At 40.4% G+C, this 22,640-nt stretch overlaps 1 protein-coding gene across 1 annotated transcript; it reads right to left on the bottom strand.

Moving 5' to 3' along the window:
* Positions 1 to 782: 782 nt before the first annotated feature.
* Positions 783 to 20,817, bottom strand: klf3 (Kruppel like factor 3 (basic)). The gene is made up of 6 exons (XM_088075389.1): positions 20,532 to 20,817; positions 9,911 to 9,971; positions 8,833 to 9,379; positions 7,360 to 7,486; positions 4,417 to 4,583; positions 783 to 3,326 (listed from the first exon to the last, which is right to left on the bottom strand). The coding sequence occupies exons 2-6, from the start codon at positions 9,950 to 9,952 to the stop codon at positions 3,145 to 3,147; spliced, it is 1,065 nt and encodes a 354-aa protein (XP_087931515.1). The 5' UTR covers positions 9,953 to 9,971; positions 20,532 to 20,817; the 3' UTR covers positions 783 to 3,144.
* Positions 20,818 to 22,640: the final 1,823 nt, after the last annotated feature.

Here is a 22,640-nt window from a genome sequence, read left to right as displayed (position 1 = left end):
TATAAATTGCCAGTACCTTAAATTGCTCTTTGGAGAGATACTGATGATGAGATAATGATGCCATATTATTGTGTTATGATACACATTTAAAAGCCTTAACAAGCCTACATCTTACTGTTATTTGACTGAATACATTAATGTTGAGTTGTTTTATGTTACAAAATAGCAAGAAGTCACAACACACCAAAAAACAAAAAAAGTGCAATTAGGCTATAGATAGTAACATCAGTCTTTTTTGCTATATAATAATAATAATATTAATATTAATAATAATAATAATATTAACAATACTACTACTAATAATAATAACAATAACATCCCAAAGGTGATGATGCCACCTGAATGAGTGTGTGGTCTTTTGTGTATATGTATAATGTGTGCTGAGACCATGGATCTATTTGCCTTCTGTTATATTTATATTATTTGGTATTAATAGCTCTTATAACTATTGCTATGTACTATTGTACAGCTAAGTCAAGACTCAGATAAGGGGGATTTTGCACCTTAAATAAACCGAGGTTGAAGCTTAAGTCAACGGAATACCCAAAGATATTGAACTTATAATGATATGAAATTGTAAATGAGAGGAAATATTCATATTTGAAAAGCTAGTACCAGCAGATGTTTGGTATGTTTTTTTTGATAAATCACTTAATTATTATTATTATTATTATTATTATTATTATTATTTTAAAATCTCTCTATCAGTTAATGTTCTAACCCCCTCCATTAACACTTTCAACACGAACGCGCAACATAGACACAGCACTCCATTCTGCAAATATTATCAATAAGTTTATTAAGTGGTATGAATATTCCGTCTTAAAATAAATGCAACATCGCAGATAGACCTGTACAGTTATATGTTCACAGTTTAATATGTTCCCTTTGAATTGCCAACGTTTAGATTAAGAAGAGAGAGGGTTTATTATAGACACAACATGATAGAAATGTATAATATCCATTATTATGAGAGTATCAAAATCATGCTTAATAAAAAAAAACCTTTAATTGCCCTTTCAGTTTAATAATCAATTATAAAATATATATACTGTATATATTACAACTTATATTTGCAGAAATACAAAAAAAAAAAAACATGTACAAGCAAAAACCGCAAAGAGTATCCAGGGGCAAGATGCAGATCAGGTGAGCCGCTACATTCACTGTGTGTATGTTTTCTTTGTATATAAAAGGGTCACACATCATTGGAAATGACAATCTGAGATATCTGTTATATTTTTCCGATCAAACTGACCAGCAGATGTATGAATAGAAAAAAAACAAAAATTTGTGATTAGAAAATATTTGGCTTTGGGAATGTTTTATATATTTATATATATAAAGTGCACATTGGTGGCATGTACAAAGACGCTATAAACAAATCTATTTTGTTCTCCAGAAGTTGTATAAACAGGAAGTTGTGCTGAAAAAAATGATGGTGTACTATAAGAATATATCTGATGACCACTGATTATGAAAACTGTTGAATTAAACGTTATTTTCTTTAAAAAGATGGCGGGCTGGAATAAAAGCTCATAATATCCTGATAAAAAAAAAATTAACCCCTTGAAACCGAAGCATATTGGCTTAATTTCTTTGAAAAAACGGGGCATAAAAGTATTGAGCCACACAACAAGAAATTAGCAAGAAATGAGATACAAAGTTTCAAGAAAATCGCCTGAAAATCTGCAAAAACAAATAAAGGAAAACAGCTTTTAAAAAGTGCTACAAATGTAAATGTAAAAGTTGTTTTAAAATATATATTTATAGTTAGTTTCCTGGAAATTTTCCTTTAAAAAAAAATATTTTCCAATAATTTTCTCTCTTCATCTTTGTTTGTGTGGATTTTGTTAAACTTATTTTCAATGCATTTTCTGTCAGCTTTTCCTAATTTCTTGCAATTTGTGGAAATATCTTGCCAAGTTGCTCGTTGCCTTTAAAGCTATTTAAATCATAAATAGAAATCAAAACCAATTTGGTCAAGTATCAAGGGTTAAAATGCCTGTAAAAGGCGTCTGAACGTAGCACAAGAAAACTGATGTCAATCCAGGTTTCAAAGGGTTAAAGGGCAAATGTCCCTGCTTTGCACTTTGTATTTTTTCCCATAAAAATGTGTCATACAATAAAAAAAGGCTACCACGGTGTCACATCAACCAAACAACAGTTAGATACATAAACTTGATATAAGAGACATTTCATTGCTTCTACCTTTAAACCAACAGAGTGGTGTCTTTTCCTCACTGACACAATAATGCCCCTGTGCAGCAACTTTCACATTTCTGAATGAAAACACAAAAAACACTTCACTCCGACTATGAACGAGACCCACAGCCCCCCCTCCTTTTTTTCCCAACCCAAATACCAAAAGCACACCAGACAGAGGCTGCTTTATTAAGTGCATGTTTTCTTGCTGTGTGTGCTGTTAAACGTGTGCATATGTACAAGAAAAGCAAGCATTAGCTACCTGTTTGTTTGTTTTTTTAAAAGTCACTTCATGATGTAAGCTTGTAGAGGCAGATGAGGTGTGTGGTGTTTAAATGTGGCGGTCCATGAAGGAGGAGTTAGCGTTACGTCACAGGTAGCTGATAAGAGGAAGCTGGTGCATGCGTGACACGATGCACAGTGGGTGTGATATGATACATTCTGAAAAGTTTCACATTATATTGGCCTAGCTAGCAAATAACGTGTGTGTTGGAGTACACAATCTTTACTTTGAATGCATGCAGAGAAAATGAGAGCCGATGCAAAAAAAGAAGCTTGAGAGAGTGACGATGCAGTTTGGTTCTGCGGCCAGAAGAGGGCACTGCTCTCAGGCCAGCTGAGATGCTGCAACCTCTTTTTTTTTTGGAAAAAAAAAAGTGTCTGGACCTTCCACAGCTGATCAGAGGTCTGGTGCAACAACCTTATTTCTATTATAACGTCAAAATGAGCTGATGATGAATCTGCAAACAGGAAGGTGTTAGATGATCAATGACACCAGCTCATATTCAGGCTAATGAGGTGAAAGGGTCTAAAACTTGCACCCTGAGGAACATTCCCCCACTCCCCATCTGGAGTCCAAGGCCAGCTCTTTTAAAATCCCCCCCCTCAAGTCAAAGTGGTACAGTCCAGTTTCTGTGAAGTAGCCCCCACTGTGTGGTTTTACACCAGCAGGTGGCGTTTCTTGTGCAACGCCAGGTGGTCAGAGCGCGAGAAGCTGCGTTCACAGTCAGGGCACTGGAACGGTTTGACTCCTGTGTGCTTGCGGAAGTGTCTTGTCAGCTCGTCCGAACGTGCAAACTTCCACGTGCAGCCTTCCCACATGCACTTGTAGGGTTTCTCTCCTGCACATAGCAAGAAAAAACAAGGGACAGTTAGTTATCTATGAGGGGGTGGTGCAAAACAAGGGAGGTATATCAAATAATTTACACTAAATAAATAAATATTAAAACACTATTAGCAATTTATAAATTTTTTTTGGTTTAAAGTATGGACGTACAACTTTAATTTTTTGTATTTATTGTGTTTTTTTAAAATAAACTCTGGACCCCAAAACTTTACGGCTGGTTTGAAAGGCACATTTTCTTTCAAACTTGCCAAACGAACAGCAATTATTATAGCCAGAAAGTGTAACGACAAAAATGATCTTTAGTTTTTCAAATGTCTGACGGTTCTTGAACATGTCATACGCAACTAAACTTCTGTCTGTCAAAATAACCAAATGTAAGGGACTGTTTGTTATTTATGACGGGGGAACGGGTAGTGCAAAAAGGGCATTGTATGTCAAATAAGTTTTAAGGATTGTGGAGCGACTTACGTTTTTTTTTATTTTGGCTTAGGGGAGGGACATACAACATTAAATGGGTGTGTTTTGTTTTTATTGTCAATACCCTCTGAACCCCAAAACCTGCCAAAGGGTTTGGAGGGAATTTTTTTTCTTAAAAATTGCCAAAAGTACACTATTTGTCATAGCCAGAGGGTTCAAGGTTCATTTTAATGTCATTCTGGACATGCTGACACATGAAAAGCACAAAACTTGTGACTCAGATCCAGCAGTGTACGATAAAGTGACAGTATTACAAAAGACTTAAATATCAAAAACTAAACAACGCATTAAATAAATACATACAACTAGAATAACTTAATACCTGTATAAAACTGTAAAAAGAAAAATCATTGTTAGATTTTCAAATATTGAACCAATCGTATGCTTCCAACAGGAAAAATAATCAAATCTAAACTGATATTGTGTCAAAATCTCTTCAAAATTTTTAAAAGATAAGAAAAAAGAAAAACAGCTTTGGGCAGGGTAATAATAAAACAATAAATTAATAAAAGAAGTTAAAAAATAAAGAACAGTCCCTAAGGAAAAAAAAAGCTTGTAATAGATCAAAAACTTTATATTGCAGCTTGTGTGTGAATGCAGACTCTTACCGGTATGTGTCCTGCGGTGTGCTTTGAGGTGGGAGCTCTTGGTGTACACTTTGTTGCAGCCGGTGAAGTCGCAGCGGTGAATCCGCCGCTTTTTCAGCGTGTCCGGAGACTCGGCGGGGAGAGGATGCTTTGCGCCTGAATGAACTATTACTGACGGGTTGTTGCCCCTGAAAGAGACACGGAGGAGAGAGAATTTGTTAGAGTCCACTGCTCCACCAGGAGAGGGCGCTGGTGTCACACCGCAGCCGCCTGCTTGGTGATGTCGAAATTTAATGCAAGTTTAATTTGGTTGCAGCGACTCTGCGATGCAATAACAACTTCTACCAGTCAGGAAGTTGAAAAAAACACCTCCCGCCTTTTTCCAGTCTACCACGCCTTTGCTTTGTCCTGTCACCTCTCTCATGCTTTCATAACCATTCAGCGACCCATTCACTGGAAACTGACACCAATGCTGACACACAGCTGAAAATGAGAAAAATCAACTCTACAAGTCAGAAAACTGATCAGCTTTCTAATAACTGTCTGTGTGTTAAGTTTCATCAAATGATAAATGAGTAGAACACAAAAGACTGGAAGAGAATAGAGTAGAAAAGTGCCATTTTCTAGTTTTTCTCTGTCAGAAAAAAGAATGAATTGTCTCTCTGCACTTAACTCATAAATGAGCATGTGTGTGTGTTTCTGTGTGTGCGTTAAATTCATCAATTGACAAATTAGTACAATAAAAGAGAATAGAGTAGAAATGTGCCAAATTTTAGTGTTTATCGGTCAAAAAAAGAGAACAAAAATGAATTGTCTTTCTGCACTATTATTAGTGTGTGTGAGTGTGTGTGTGTGTGTGTGTAAGTGGCAGTTGAGAGCAGGTGTCGAGTGTTGAAATATGAATCTCTCACAGATCAGTTCTGCGTAAAGGAATGTGCAGAAAGTCCCCCCGTTATCACACACACACACACACACACACACAAACACACACACACACACACACACACACACACACACACACACACACAGGGCCTAACCCGTTATTATTAAACACTTTGAGCAAACCTGACCTATATCCCCTCCGTATATACAGTATATTTACATTGTTCCTGTGTTTTGAGAAATGAGGTGATGACAGATAACGACACACCCTTTTTTTTCTTAAGGGTCCAGTTATTTCACAATCACCGAGGGCAACGCTGGCCTGTGATGGTTACCGCCCTGACTGACATCTACAGTAAAGGATGGGGCGGGGAGGGGGCCTTATAATACAATCCATTCACACACAAGCAAGAACTAACTGGCAGCATTCCCTGACTATTACATGTGTAACCGACATGCAATTATTCCTTTGGGGAAAGAGCCGTTATTTTTTAGAAGAGGAACCTCTGGGAATGAAAACAGATGAGGACGGGAGGTGTGGAGGAGGAGGAGGAGGAAGCAGGAAGGAAAGAAGGAGTGGGAGATGCCAGACAATGAGCGCTGCAAAATACAGGAAGTGCTGAGCGAGGAAGAAGGGAGGGGGAGGAGGAAGAAGGTGACAGGATGAAGATGGCTGATATAAAGCTGTACAGCTGATGAGACTGCGATAAGGAGAGGGAACTGCAGTGAGGTGTGGCTGATAGACAGGACTGGAAATAAGACAATAAAAGGCGCCACCTTGGAAGGAGGGAACCTGACATACCCAGCCTACAGTGGAGTCAGTGTGTTCATGTGTCATTTGGGACAAATAGTTGTGTTACTGGTCCTGTTATCTCTGTAAAAAACGATCTCTAAGTGGCCTACAGACATAGATTCTAAAAATAATTAACTTAGCAACCGCGACATTACCCATTGGTTTGTGAACTCTGGAGGCTGGAGCTCTCGAGGAGTGAGGGGTGGATCTGACTGGAAGCTGAGGACATTATCGGCACGCAGCCTGAAACTCAAAGCAGCCACATCCTTTAAATATGAGTAACTTTGGGTTTAAATTAAATGGGGGGGGGGGGGGGTGTCTATTACGTGATCTACGTGATTCCGCATCAGCCTTATTTTTCTGCCTCAGAGCTTGCTGAAATGTATGGCATTACATCTGTGTCCTGAGCTCCTCATTTTGAGAGACTGTGCAAATAAGAATGTACAGAGCAGGAATTTTTTGGACGACAAATGAATCGGTAAGTTACTGTGTATTGATGTGGACACAAGCAAATTAAATGTGCTGAGCATAAATGAAAGGTCCAGTGTGCAGGATTCAGTGGCACCTAGTGGTGGGGTTGCAGATTGCATCTGACTGAAACTTCCTCCGTGTGCCATGTGTGCAGGAGAACTCTTGTGGCTATTGCAAAAACACCAAAACACAAATGGACCTTTTCATAGCAAGTTTTTGGTTTGTCCATTGTGGGCTACATCAGAAACAACATGGCAGACTCCATGGAGGAGAACCGCTCTGCACGTGTACACATAAATGACTCATTCTAAGGTGAAGGAAACACAATGATTCTTGATTACAGGTTTATTGTACACCAATGAAAACAAATTAAACATTATACTCAATTTCCACCAAATAATAAATAATTTAGAAATAATTCTTTGCATGCTAATAATTTTGAAACAAAATATAATTGAGGTACTTTCAGATTTTTGTTTATGTGTTGAAAATGTCACTTCTCACATTCAGGATTTAGACACGAGTATAACTGCACAGAAAAGAGTACTGAGAGATGTTAGGAGTGACACAAATGATGTCTGGACTATAAACTGAATGCTGGTCCATATTCTCAGTTTCAAGATTTTTCCTGATCTAAATTCTACTTTTTGGTAATTCAAACAATACCCAGCCTGATAGTCTTGGGTTTGCACCTGAGTTTTAGAAAGATCACCAGAAGAACGACTTTCACATAAAGTTAAAGGGGAAGCGCTGCAGCGGACACTGAAACTTGTGAAACTTTTGGTGCTTCTTTCAAAACTTGTATGAGTGTCACTCACCCGTATTCGTGTGGTATCCTGATGACTGATGATTTCATCTCGTGGCTGCTGTGGAGGTCATGAGCGAGCTCAGAGCGAGGCTCCGTTTTGATAGGCTTGTGCAGGTCGTGGGCGTCGCCACAATGAACTGGGCAGATAGAAATTGCTGGTCAGTATGGTCAATTCTGCGGCATCGTCTGAACTTCTTTACATAAAAGAGGTAGTGTGGATTTTTTTAAGTGCATGAGGTACTCCATAGTTAGTGTGTTACATACAGTAGATGTCTGTCGGTATTACCCCAGTCTGGAGAAGCAGTCTGACACAGAGGCTAAGCATTGTACTACTGTGGATGGGATGCTGTGTGTATATTGATATTGATTTCACCGCTTTAAATTTCGGTCTCATAATAACTGTTAATGGCTTCAGTTCCCAATCTGTGCCCTTTAAAAGTCACCGGACTCCATTAAGAGAAACAGTGAATTTGATATGTGAGCTGCTGGTGTACTGCTTTCTCCATCAGTTAGTTAGTTAGTGTTATTGTGTGACTTTGGTGAATCTGAACTAAGCCTTTTAAATGCCAAAGTCACACAATAACTCAGTCTCACAGCTGACTGGGGCAGCGGCAGACCAGCAGCTCCTGTGTTCAGTGATGTTAAATTACTGTACTCTACGGAGTCTGGCCTTGAATGGAGCGATTTAACGACTTCATTTCCCTTTCGGAAATCACTGCCTGACATTAAGGTAAAGCGGAGAAAACATAAATATATGGTACACTTAAACCAATATTAATTTTTAGGATTTTTTTTGGTGGCAGTACGTTGCTTAGTTTCTGTGTCAGGCTTCAACTTGCTTCTCCAAACTTAAGTGTGTGCTGATTGACACCCACTGTTTGTAATAAAATGAATATGTTTTACTTTATGCAACCCAACTTCAAAAGATCCGAACTATCCCTTTAACACAATATTTTATACATCAAATTAAGATTAAATCAGCAAGGCCTCAGCTAAGAAATAGAAGAAGTTTTTTTCCTTCTATTCTTCATTTTTTTAAAATAATCTCAGATATAAAATATGCAATGGCCCTCTAGGTCAGGGCACTAAAAACAAACACTAATATTAAAATGTATCTATCACTTATGTATGCTTTTTGTTATTCTCTGTGTATCAAATATAAGCGATTCAGAGATGATGACCTCTGTGAATAACAGCACTTAACCTTCATTTGACCAAAAAAAAAAGGAACAAATGACAAATATGGCTTTCCTGAGAAACAAGAATCTGCTGAAGTTGATTTCTAAAAACAGAGGAAATAAAAAAGGACTTCCTCATTGTGCTACTATTCTTTTCTTGGAGAAAAAGTAAGCCAGCACTTGTACACTGATGTTTAAGTGTTATGTGTATGTGTTTGTTTGCAACACATACAGTATGTCATGTTAAGAAAGCTTAATTAAACTATTGAAAACTAAAATAATTAAATCGATAAACGAGGCCTCACCTGTCTTGTGCTCCCTGCTTCGATGATGGTCGTCATCACCGGCGACAGGTGGGCTCACCATAATGGGCTGATGCAGGTGGAGTGGCGACGGGTAGAGGACGGACAGAGGCACCATGACCGGAGACACCATCACCCCCGACCCCTGGATGACTCCGGATCCAGAGCTGATCAGTGGAGCCACCATGGTGGGGTAAGGAAGTGAAGGAGTGGGAGGAGGGAGAGCGTGGGAGGGCGAGGAGCGCAGCTGGGAGTGTGGGGGGGAGCAGCGAGGGGAGGCGCGGCTCGCCGTGCTGTAGGGGGAAGGCGGGGAGCTGCGTGAGGAGGCTGGGGAGGAGGCGGAGGAGCAGGGAGGGGAGGAGGACGAGGAGGTGGAGGAGGAACGCTTGCTGACTGACAGGTCCACTGGCTCCAGCTGGGTGTGTGTGGGGTTGCTGGGGGTGTGGGACTGGGTGAAGGCGTGCATTTGCGTGGGGTGGTAGAGGTGGGCAGGATGGGAGAAGATCACGCCGTATGGCTCCGGGGTTTTCACTAACGAAGAGTAGAATGACTGCGAGAGAGAGGGAAAGAAAGAAAGGATGTAGAAGAAGGAAGCAGCAGAGGGAGACAAAAGAGCAGTTAAAAATTTCCGTCCTGTGCTGAATAACACGGAAAACATGTTACTGCCACACAAACAACTAGAGCCAGCCAAAAAACTTAAACCCAGCTCTGTTTGGGAGCGGATAACTGTTATGTCTCAGCTTACAGTGTGCGTATGTGTGTGTGTGTGTGTGTGTGTGTGTGTGTGTGTGTGTGTGTGTGTGTGTGTGTGTGTGTGTGTATGGGTGTTCATTAGCCTGCTGCCTGGCAGTATTTGCACCCATTGTATGCAAATGTCCACTGTACAGCAGCCTGTTTGTCCAGGAAGAGTTGGAATGTGGGAACCAGTCTGTCTAGACACGTAGCAGAAGTGTGTGTGTAGGTCAGAGTTACTATATGGTATCAAAAACATGTTTTGGCATGATGGGAACACACACACACACACAAACACACACACACACACACAAGCACCTAAAGCTACATTTACACACACACGCCTTACCGACTCCATGTCTGTCTTTAGAGGGTAGTCATACATCAGCATGGCTGCATAGGCCAGGCTCCTAAAAAATAAAAGACCCAAATAAAGCCATTAGTAAACACATTTAATACATAACAATGCGTGAACACACTCATTTTGTCATTTTATCTTCTTTTATGTTGAGCAATGATTTAGCATGGCACCCAACAATAATTCATAACTAGTGGTGGTACCTTCTTACCTACGCTTAAGTCAAAATATTCTCCAATATACTCCATTACTTTTAAAACCATACTTCAGTAAAAGCAGGGCTTCCCTCTCATTTATTTATTTGTGTCAGCCTGCCACGTTAAAAACATGTGTCGCACATAAATAGACTTTTTATTTTTGGAGCTGGACCGTTCATTAGGGGTGCTGTTGAAATATATATACTGTTTAGTTATTGATTGCATCACACTCTTGGAGCGCAGAGTGCACTCTGGGCACAGATGGAGCAGCAGAACATCAGGCCCATTGAAAGCGAAACATAACTGTTTATTCCCCGCCCGCCATGGTTACACATACACTCTAATTCTGTGGGAAACACTGAAAAGTACATAACTATTATTACCTAAATATACCTTAAGTATCTGAAGTAGAAAAAGTACTTTACTATGACTGATAGTCCGGTGATTCCCAACCTAGGGGTCAGGACCCTCTAAAGTGTCCACAAGATAAATCTCGGGGGTTGTGAGATGGTTAACGGGGTCAGCAGAAAGAAAAAAAAAAGTTGTGCTACATAAATTTGGTTTCATATTTTACACTTTTCTCTAACCTTTGACTTTTTGTGTGTGAAGTTTTGGCCATGTTTTACGTCTTTGGGCCTCAAAACTGTTGTTTAACCGAAACCATGTGAGAAGTTTAGAGGGGAAGTGTCTCTTTGGTGGAACAGCCAACAGCTCATACAGACAGCTGAAATGTGACAAGGGGGCCTCAGCGAGACCCTGCTCTTTTTGGAAGTGGTCAAAAGCCGAAAAAGGTTGTAAAGGAATGTGGAATAATAATATGAAAAGTAACTATAGCTGACAGATAGATGTAGTGCAGTCAAGAGGACAATATCTCCCTCTGGGACAAACATTAACATGTAAACACATTCTTGTTCTTCTATCCTCTTGAGGACCCTTACTGACATCAAGCATTCCCTTGCCCCTTACCCTTACCTAAATGCCTAATCTCAACCCTAACACTAACAAGACTAACCTCAACTATAAACCCTAACACTAACAAGACTAACCTCAACTATAAAAGCTCTGAGCTCTAAAACAGGCCTTTGAAGAAGTGATGACTGGCTAAAATGTCCTCATTTTCCAAAAATGTCCTGTTAAAAATGTCTTTCGGTCCTCAGTGTGAAGCAAGAACGAGTACACACACACGTCTTTGAGAAGTAATGAAGAGTAAATCACTTAAAGTAGAGGGGATGGCTAGACAAGGGTCTGGAGTTAAGTATAGGTGTCTGTAATGTGCGCGCTCTTGTGTGTGTGTGTGTGTGAGTGTGTGAGAGAGAGAGAGAGAGACAGAGAGAGAGCACTGTCGACCTCACTTCCAGTTAATCACGTTAGATAATAACCAAATGCCTTTTTTTGTCAGTTTTACACATCCTTTCCTCCTCCTCTCTACTTTCTACTTTCAACCAGAAGCTCTTTTTTTCTCACAGTCCATCTTGTCCACTGTCTGGCAGGCTGTTTTATGACACTACGAGACACTTCCAGGTGTGTTGTGGCTAAAAACTGCCCATTGACAAAGACGAGACAGCGATACCTCCCACATCTCAGAAACACACACCACCTATAAAGGTCTGTCAAGTGTTTGGATCAAAAGCGTGTGAGGTTTCAAAGGTGGTTCCAGTTACTTTGGCTTTGAATGGCCAGGTGCAGCTGCGATGACTCTGTGTTTGTGCCTAAACTACGGTGTTTATGAGCGTGATTGCGTGTGTGTGTGTGTGTTCACCGGTGCATTAAGCAGCAACATGAACTGTCAAAGAATGTACCCTGAGGGAATCTGTGTGTGTATGACCTGATTAAAGTCCACAGTCTGGAGACAAGTTAGCCTTTAATTATTAACAAATGGGCAAGAACACAGGCCATCACACCCTAGTACACACACGCACACGCACACACACACATTCACACACGTACATGCACGCAGAGTCCAGATGGGCAACAGACCAATAGGAAAGCAGGATGCTCACTCGCTGGGTCAGGAAGGGTGTGAACATGACGACTAAAGCCCCACCCTTTGCACGGCTCCATAGAGACAAAGAGACTGCATTCAGGTGGGGCGCGTGTGCATGTGCGTGTATGTGTACATTTGTCTTTGAGGGTGTGTTTTTCTAATCCGGGTTTCTATTGTTTTGTAGTTCAACTAGAGGTCAAGCAGTTACTCTATTGTGGTTGTGAATTACACACAGGGGCGGAAATAAGAGTAGGTATGAAGCACAAACAGAAAGATCATGAAAAAAGGACAAAAGAGTGGGTGTACAGTGAACAGTACACACAGCACACAGGTATTTTCCCGACAGGCACAAGAAATCTAAAATGTCCAACAGACTGGGTTTGAAAAATTAATGTGCATTGTGGAAGTCCCCACACCTTGTGTCTATCTTTGCCTCATGTCATATTTCCCCTCTGCTAATTAAAAAACTTTGATGCAGCAAGTGCTTGTATTGAAAGAGTGCTGCAAGACACACTTCTCTGACTCACTTTTGCAAACAAGAAGACACAGTGTCACTAAAGGAACAGCACCAGAAAACAGGCCCAAATGATAGAATCACAGCTTCCAGCCCAATGTTCAACATGTATGGCTGCTACTAACCATCATCATTAATTCATCTGTTGATAATGATTTTTGGATTAAATTACTTAGTGTACAAAATGTCCAAAAAAAGCTTTAAAAAGAGACATCACAAGTCTCCACAGTCCAAGGTATGGACATGCAAGAACATCTTCAAATATATGTTTTATCTGAGCCACCAACTAAACCCCCAAATTGTGAAGTAAGACTTTACTTTAAGTCCCTCTATTGAGCATTTATAACAAGTGTATTTTATTTTATTTAATAAAGAGTTCACACCACACTGTAATGTAGTTGCAAGCAGATTTAAATGTTTATTAATGTGTTTGTTAACAACTGTAACTCTCTGTGGGACAACAATAGTTGCTACTGTGCAAACACACTGTTGCAATAATAGAAGATATGTTAGTTATAATAGTTGACAAATACTGCACATTAATACACACTTAAATGTCCAGTCTGTATTATTTAGTAGGATATATTGGCAGAAATTCAATATAATATTAGATTATGTTTTCTTTAGTATGTAATCACCTAAAATGAAGAATCATGTTTTCGTCACCTTATTATATGAGCTATTTATATCTACCTATGGAGCAGAGGTGCAACAGGTCACCATGTTGCACCGCCATGTTTCTACAGTAGCCCAGAATGGATAAACCAACCAGTGGCTCTAGATAGGGACATTTGCATTGAGCAGCGACAGGATTAGTGGCTTTTCTCTGACACACCAAACAGCATTGGAGAAACACTCATTTGCAAATTAAAACTGCTTTGTGTTTTTATCTGTTTTTATCTAATTATTTAGTCACTTGGTCTGTTTGTTTCGAAGAAGAAGAGACCTCAGTGGATAATTCGGCTCCAAGTAAAACCTCTTTAACAAAAAATGCTTTCGAAATTCTAAGTGGAATAAATTTCAGCTGGTTGCAATTTGCAATCCTCTCCACTAGACAATGCTAAATCCCCTAAATCTTACTTTGCTTTTGCTGTGAAAAATTATTTTAAGAATCTCTGACGTCATCACAATGTAAGGTCTATGAGCTGAGCAGGGATTTGCAGGTGGGGCCAGCAGGAGAAACACTATTGCACATTTTCAGTGTGCTGCAAATTGTGGAAGTAAACCCAAATACTAAAAAAATTTTTGGCGCATATGTGCTTGGTGAGCAACCCTATTGGAATAAATGGGAGCCATACTGGGGACCAGTGTTTAGTTATACATCTCTGCTGCTACTGCTCCTTTCTTAAGGGTTACACAGGTTGGCAAAGTTGTCAAACTGATCTAAAAATGCCAAAACATCTCCCTCCCATCTCCCTCTGTAGCCTGATAAACACGTGTGACTGAGTGTATGAGTCACACACCAGTTCGATAAGCCGCTGTGTGAAACAAATAACACCCATCAAAAACAAACATACTTCAGTGGACTCAGACATGAGTGACTCAGAGCCTCCTCTCAACTCTAAAATGCAAATTTCCTTGTCACTGCAGGGCTCAGCTGGAGGGAGATTTACAGTTACATGTGTGTACCTGTGAACACGCTTTTGTACCTCAGCCGTATCTGCACATGCACGTACGTACCTTTATGTTCACGTGCTCAATATAAAGGTGCTTTATAAGATATCCGAGTTCACCTCTGACAGAAACTGGAGCAAACGCCTGCAGCACTTCACTAAAATCCTCGAAAGAACATACCATTCCTCTCACCTGTCAGCGAGTTTACCTGTCATGCTGTATTCTCTCTCACGGGCCACCTTACATGGAGGTGAAAAAGATGTTTTATGTAGTCTGAGACACAAAGAGTTTAGTGGGCTAAGTCAACCTGTCATTGGTTTGGGGCAATTTAGGTGACAGAGATCTCAGTGGAATAGTAGCAGCAGCGGCGGATAAGTCATGATTTGTTTTAATCTGAGTGGAGGTGATTGCCAGGTGGTTTGGGTTTACCACACTGGGAAACGAACAGGCAACATGTGACAGCAGGATGAGAGGGGAGAGCGTCCTTGTGAAAAAGACAAACTTGCCCTTGGGGTGTATCATAACACAATAAATACAATGAGACACTGAAAGCTTAGACAATCACAGGAAATAAATTGAATTCAGCGGTGCAGCTTCTGCCTCAGTACACCTCCACATACCATAAAGCCTCCAGAGATGAAAGACAATCTGCAGCTGGAGCTTGTTGATTTGTGTACGAATCAGTGTTGTAATTACAGATGATAAGTAGTCGTTTGACAGAAAATGAATCAGCAGTGATTTTGAACTGTTTTGATAATTTGTTAATCCTTTCAGTAATTTTTCAACCAAAATTCTTAAAACGTTCCCCTGATTAGGTTTCTCACTTGTGGGAATTTGCTACTTTTCTTTGTCTTGTGTGATGGCAAATTGAATATCTTCAAATGCTGGCCGGTCAAAGACATTTTAAGACATTACTGGAAATGCTACTGGCAATTTTTTAACAATCTTTGAAATTCTATAGACCAAACAATCAATCAACCAACCCGTTTGCCAGAATAGACATTGTGCGTTTCTGCAAACCACCGATATGTTACGATTACACTGGTACTGGTTTTTCAGGGCCGATACCGATTATTAGTAGTTAATGAGACTGATAACCGATATTTGGAACCGATATGTATTTACAATAAAAATGAAAATCTTCTTTTAATATTTAAAATTTGGAATATAACAAAGTCTAAAGCAAAACTTTGTTTAAATGTCTGAATGAATGAATAAAAATAACTCCCTGAGTAACTTATTGACTTAAAAAAAACATGTTTTGTGAGGTCACAGCAACTTTTTACCTCTGACAGCCAAAATTCAATCAATTTATTATTCAGTCCAAGTTGATGTTTGTGCCAAATTCGAAGAATATAATACCTCCTCCTAGAAGCACAGCATTTTATTTGTTGCTCTTTAACACTGGTCTGCAGCTTAGGTGCCATCTACAGTCACCTCCACTTCCAGATAATACTACATCACTTTAGAAACACTGATATGATATGAAATGTACAAAGTAGCGTATTTGTTATTTTGCAGAAACGTAAAATTCCAAAACTTGGCTAAATGAACAGATCAATCAAGAATACCATCTACAGAATACTCAATAATAAAAAAAATAGTTGCAGCCCTAGTTGCGCTGATCCTCTGACAGGCTGGGTTCTGCAACAGGTCAAATGCCACTAAAGGAGGATGGCAAACTCTTTCTGCCAGATAGAAATCAGACAACTGTTGCACCTCTGCGTCATTGGAACATTTCCATTTCAAATATCAAATCCCACACTGTGACGTGAAGGAACCAGCGTGTGCTGCACCTTTTTGGCAAACAAGGAGCTCTACCTTGGAGTTGTTGAGAAGTATTTTCTCCCTATGTGTGCGCTACATGTGGGTGTGTGTTTGTGCATGTCAAGTGTGGTCTGCAAATATTGTCCTTCTAGGTCAGTAGAGCTACTGTGTACTCAACCCCAACCCACTCAGCAAACACTTCCTACACCCTCTCTCTCTCTTTCTCTCTCACTCTCCACCCTCGGACTCCTGCACCTCTTCTCCACTCGCTCCTCAGCAATCACTCACGTCTTTACTACTGTATTTATCTGAACCGCACACCAGGCCGCACTCTTTCTCTCTCCCTCTCTATGAATGATATAAAACAACATGACTGAAGGGGAAAATATTGTGGCTTGGAGTCCCTCGCTACTGACTCAACCACACGCACACACACACACACACACACACACACACACACACACATGCACACTCACAGCCGCACACCAACTTTCTGCTAGCTCGACAGAATACACACACTAAATCACTAAAGGGGCTAAATTATTACAGACTCGCACACAGGCTCCAACAGACACAAAACGGGGCTGCATGCGCACACACACACACACACACACACACACACACACACACACACACACACACACACACACACACACACACTCACACTCTAATGGCAACAGGCTGGAGATGATGAGATCACCAGAGAGACCAGAAACCTCCAGACAACAGCTTTGTCCAAGAACATGCCGCAACAGACACACACACATACGCACGCACACACTTAGAGCCTTCAGTTCGCAGCCTTTCCACCCGTTCTTGTCTTGACCACCTCTTTTACCCTGCCGCTCTCACCTCATGTCAGCCCCCTGCAACACGGCTGTCACTTTGATCACACTCGCTCACATCATCACTCACAGCGTAGAACCTCAGGTACGTTCTGTAGCTTGACTCACCCCTCGTTACCTATTTACACCCCTCAGAAGATGCACTCTTAACTTAAGATCCATTACGTGACTCATTAAGGTGACGAACTAATATTCCGGCGTTTAACTTTTCCTTTTTCTGACCTCACCTCCGATATTCCTCTCTGTTTGCCCTCAGCTCCCTCAAATTGACTCCTTTTAAGCCCTCACCCCCTACTGTACCTCCCTGCTCCCTAATTTTGACCCTTACCTCACTTCCTGCCCCTGACTCCCCTGATAACGACTCCTGACTCCTCACTGTAAGGGCCCCTGCCGAAGCCCCCTATCCTCTTATTTTGGCTTCCTATTCCCTCATCTGAGCCGCCTAGCCCTCTCCTCCCATCCTTTTACACACACACACACACACACACACACACACACACACACACATACAGACACAGACACACACATACACACATATACACCCCTCTCCGCTCCTCTCCAGCAGACTGTGGGGCTGCAGACCTCGGGGGGAAGCCAGAGGGGGGCCGTCAGCAGGGGAGGGGAAACAGGATCCATCATCACACACACACAAGCAAACACACACGTTTAAAGACACACTGGAGATGATACAAGGCTCAAACACAGTAACACACACACACACACACACACACACACACACACACACACAAGTGTATGCACCTCAAACTGTATTTGTCAAAGAGAGCAAAAGTTTTGAGGCTTTCCAGACAACTGAGAGAAGGAGAGAAAGAGAGAAGGAGAGAAGGAGAGGGGAGAAGCGGAAGCCCTCAGAGTTTAGTCCCACTGTTATTATTTCCACACTGCGTGATGGGTCGGGGGGTGTAAAGAAGAGAAGGAGGAGAAGGAGGAGGAGGAGGAGAGTGAAGCCAAATGGGGGGTGCTGCTGCAGGGGGCCTGCGGTTTCCTGTCTGACACACACACACAGACACACACACTGCAACTCCCTTGCCCGAAAGAATGAAAAGAGTGGGGGGGGGGTTGAAGGAGAGAAAGGGCAAAGAAAACAGCCGCTCTGACCAAACTATGTCAAAATGGAAGTGGAAAGAACAAGGCAGAGACAGAAACAGGGAAGAAAACGAAGTGGGTTTCGACCAAAATATGACAAAACTTCAATGAACCTCAAACATGGGGAGGGGGCCAGGGCGGGGGCAGGGGTGGGGGTTAGAGAGAGCTACACAGTCACAGTGGCTCAATCCAGTGGTTTAAAAGCAGTAACAGACACACAGCACCGCTCTGTGTGTGTGTGTGTGTGTGTGCGTGTGTGTGCTGGCACGCATATGAAGTTGTGTAACAAGTTACAGCTTTTTACATTTATGGCTGTCTGTTGACCATGGTGTCCTGATTCCCTCTACTTCACCAACTCTTCAGCAGCAGGAGTTTAATGTTTAGCCCTAATGTTCCTGAGGACATGCCCTTTGAGCTGTGTGTGTGTGTTTGTGTGTGTGTGTGTTTGTACACACTCTTGCGCATTCTGTTCCACCAGATAACATCAGCATGTTGATTCAGGAAAAAAAAAGGCATAGGGGTGGGTGGGGTGTTTGGGGCGTGTGTGCATATCTAAGTGCTTTAATGAAAGACAAATACGTAATAAATAAAGACAAATAGAGATCCGCTCATCTTTTTAGAACTCTTCTAGAGAGATTTAAGAGTGTGAAGTAAGAGAAGGGGAAAAGGAGAGAGAGAGGTCGCCCTCATTCCTCCCGTCCACCCCCCACATCCACATCCCTCTCTCCTCCCTTCTTTCTTTCTCTCCCTCTCTCACTCCAGGCTCTAAACAGGATAAGGGCTTCATATGCCAAGTGGAATGTGTGACGCAAGCCTCAGCCTTGAAACAAAGCACAGGAAACAGGGAGAGACAGAGACGGAGAAACACACACACACATAGAGAGAGAGAGAGAAAGAAAGAAAGAAAGAGCGAGGTGTGTATTATAAAGGATGAAGTGAAACCAGAGGTGAGACAAAGAAGCTCAGGTGGGACTGACTGAACACACACCTGTCACCTATGCTCCTCTGTGTGTGTGTGTGTGTGTGTGTGTGTGTGTGTGTGTATGTGTGTGTGTGTGTGTCTGACACCACACAGCCACACTGGGGGTCATCGCTCACAAAACTCACTGATCCAGCACCAGACTGCCTGTCAATGTGACATACAGCCAAAGCACTCAATTGATCAATAAATCCATTAATCAATGGGTCAAGGGACAAAAAAAGCTAAAACAGTTTTGAAAATCAGTCAGTCATTTTAGTTATTCAACCCTTTAAAAACCAGAGAAACATGAGAAAAAGCCAAGAAGCAACTTTACAAGACATGGACCCAAATTTAGCAAAAAGTTAGTAAAAAGTTACCAAAAAAAAAACCAAACAAAAAAAACATGAAAAATAAGCAAACAAAAAGTGAAAAACAGAAACACAGAAAGTGGTGAACATGAAAAAATACATGTTTATTTTTTTCTGTGAAATAATTTGAATTTACTAATTACAAATGTAGTTTTTGGACATTTAATATATATATATATGTATATATATATATATATTAGTCTCTCCTCTTAAAAAATGTAGTCCCTTTTTACTATCCTACTACTTACTATTATTTCTCAAAATTTGTGGGACATTTTATGCCAGGTTGCTCATTGCTCTTTTCCCAATGTTTTTCAAAGAAATCAAACCATTATACTCAGATTGCAATGGGTTAATCAACCAAAAATGGCACAAAAAGGCTTAATCCAGTTTCTCAAATATGACATTTGGCTGCTTTTGTGTTTTATAATTAAAAAAACAACTATCTTTGGATAATATAAAATGTGTCACCTTGGACTATCAGAACTTTTAATGGACTTTTGTTTTGTTTTTTGCCTGTTTCACATTTCTAAAACCAAACAATAACTCTTCTAACCGACACCAACACAAAAACACGCATAAACTGAGCCCTGACTGATCATGCTGATTTTAATAATCGGCACTAAATCTCTAAATCTATTTTAAACCAGATCAAAATCACACACTATGTGGTCACAAGATGTTACATGACATTAACACTAAAAAAGGGAGAGGAACCAACTTCACAGACAGAAATACATCAATATATATGAGTCTCTTCCTCCCTCACATGCCTATATTTGACCACTTTTTAAAAATGTTATTAATTAAACCACACTATGTTCTATAAAAGGCTCTAAAGGCTATAAATAGCAGAGACTCTGCTGCCTGACTGTCGGGTTACATCAGTTATCAGCCACTGTTAAAATCATTAGTCCCCAAAACTGTCTTAAAAATGACCCTCAAAGAGAAACAAATCAAGACACTAAAGCCTATAAAAAATAACTTTGTGTAATTAACTGTTTAAGCTAATGGACCACACACAAGCAACTTGATTTCATTTAAAAAAAGACCCACAACTCTGGATTTATGGACTTCTTTTCTTCCCCCACAATAATCCAACACATGATCCAACTGCCACATCTAACCTTTAAAAGACCGTGCAGCAATTACGGACTTCACCGCAGAACATCCGAGAGGAAATCAGATCAGTGCACCGGGGGTCACCGTCCCCGGTGCCCACTGCAACATCACAGCACGATCACCGTGTCACACTTACTTCTCAAATGGATTACACAGATCTAATCCCGGAGAGACGCTCGTTTCTCTGGCGGCTGAGGCTCCCTCTCACTCGCAAAGTGAACTCCGGTGAAAAAGTGACGCAGGCGACGCTCGGCGCTCCGCTGTGACATCCGAAAAAAAAAACAAGAGTCCACTGATCGATGGCTCCAAAAAGCTTCCCGAAGTTACGAAACTACCTCTCTCTGTCTGTGAGCGTGTGTGTCTGCGTGTGTCTCTCTCCGGTTTTGTCGTTTAGAAACTGTTGCTGCTGTCACATGATCCGCTCTGTCTGTCTGTTGTCCATGGGGTCGGGCCGCTGGGCGGGACCGGGGCGGGGTGCTGCGCTTCGTGTGTGTGTGTGTGTGTGTGTGTGTGTGTGTGTGTGTGTGTGTGTGTGTGTGTGTGTGTGTGTGTGTGTGTGTGTGTGCAGACCCAGCCTATGTGTTGCAATATTCTTTTCAACTTTGAAGACAACAGAGAGGAAGAAGTACTCAACTCTTGTCCACGAGTAAAAATAGCATGAAATGTCTCAAGTAAAAGCCCCGCATATGGGTATTGGCATTCAAATGCAGCGTACTCCTCATGCATAATGGCCCATTTCAGAAAAATGTAGTCTGTTAGTTATATTACTGAATTGCAACTGTGCATTAATTGTGTGTGCATCACTTTAATGTTGCAGCAGAAGGTGGAGCTTTTAAAAACGATGTTATATAGCCTATAATAAAGACTTACCTTTTCTTAGCTGATAATGACACATCATTATTTTTATGCTGACTTGATTTTGCATTAAAAACGCTGATAAGTAAAGTGATCAAGAATTGTAGTGAAAGTGGCTACAATATTTCCTCTGAACTGTAGTGGAGTCGAAGCTTCAAATAGCAGTAAATTGAAATACTCAAGTAAAGTTAAAATAACTCAAAATTATAGGCTACTTGAGTAAATGTATTTAGTTACCTTCCACTGCTGGACGACAACAATTTGGAACTTTTCAAACCATTATAGTCCTAATTTAACTACACTGTGTACTGTGTTTTTATGTAATACTACAGTATTTAAGAAAACATTCTGTATAAATTGCAAATTTTATCTTTTGAAAAGTACCTGATTGGCTAATTATGGTAAAAGCACTCAATGGATTGGCAATACTGATATTTTAATTTCTGGTGGAAGGTAGAGCGAATTTAAAGTAATTTATTTACTGTGTTTGTTATGTGTGTGTGTGTGTGTGTGTGTGTGCATGCATGTTAGTGTGTGTAGAAGGAAGAGGAAGGCCTGGGCGTGACAAGGAACCAACTCTTCCCACAAGGAACTGCATAACTGTTGCAAGGGAGGGGCAGACAATTATAGGTTAAAGTGTAAAACAGATTATATAATTTCATGTGCAACACTTGTGAATCATCATGGTGCTAATTTCTGATTGGCTCTCAGGTGCACATTAAAATTATGTGTCAAGACACCTCAAACACAGTTCCTGTCAACAGAACTTAAAGTACTAATCTAAAGACCCATGGTCTATTAAACTGCAGTTAACATGGCAACAATATTTATATTCAACACTACGTTTCCTGCTGAAGATCCATTAATAGATCCATTAAACGACCCCACTGAAAATCAACACCCAACTCTGCAGCTTACAGTTGTGCAAGAGCCTTTTTTGATTTGATTTGATTTGGTTTTGGAAATGTATCAAACTTTTAGGGTTTTGATACATTTGTGCATGTTGATTTTGCAAAATAGGTATGATGTCAGTTTTTCCATGACACCCTGTTATAGTTCTTTGCATGTTCAACAAGTGCTGTCCCACAAAACAACATCATTTATATAGCACCTTTCATACAAACATGGAGTTCAAAGTTCTTCGCCTAGCAAAACTAAAATAACACACACGCAGTTTAAAGGACAGCACAACTATACGTAAAATAGAATAAAAAAGAATTCAAAATTACAAGTGTAATTATTATATACAAATATAATTAAAAATCTATAGAATAAAAAAATATACGAATATTTATATATATATATATATATATATATATATATATATATATATATATATATATATATATATATATATATATTTATATATATATATATATACTCAGCATGT

Source organism: Plectropomus leopardus, chromosome 3 (genome assembly GCF_026936395.1).
Source record: "Plectropomus leopardus strain MGB_pleo_1.0 chromosome 3, ASM2693639v1, whole genome shotgun sequence".
Lineage (NCBI taxonomy): Eukaryota > Metazoa > Chordata > Actinopteri > Perciformes > Serranidae > Plectropomus > Plectropomus leopardus.
This window is presented reverse-complemented; position numbering and strand designations above follow the sequence as displayed.

Excerpts from the sequence above, each read along its gene's own strand:
- klf3 (XM_088075389.1), bottom strand. The coding sequence starts at position 9,952 with ATGCTGATGTATGACTACCCTCTAAAGACAGACATGGAGTCG. Across the intron at positions 7,487-8,832 it reads AAGCAGGGAGCACAAGACAG|TTCATTGTGGCGACGCCCAC; the intron begins GTGAGGCCTCGT and ends CTATCTGCCCAG. Across the intron at positions 3,327-4,416 it reads ACACCGCAGGACACATACCG|GAGAGAAACCCTACAAGTGC; the intron begins GTAAGAGTCTGC and ends TGCTATGTGCAG.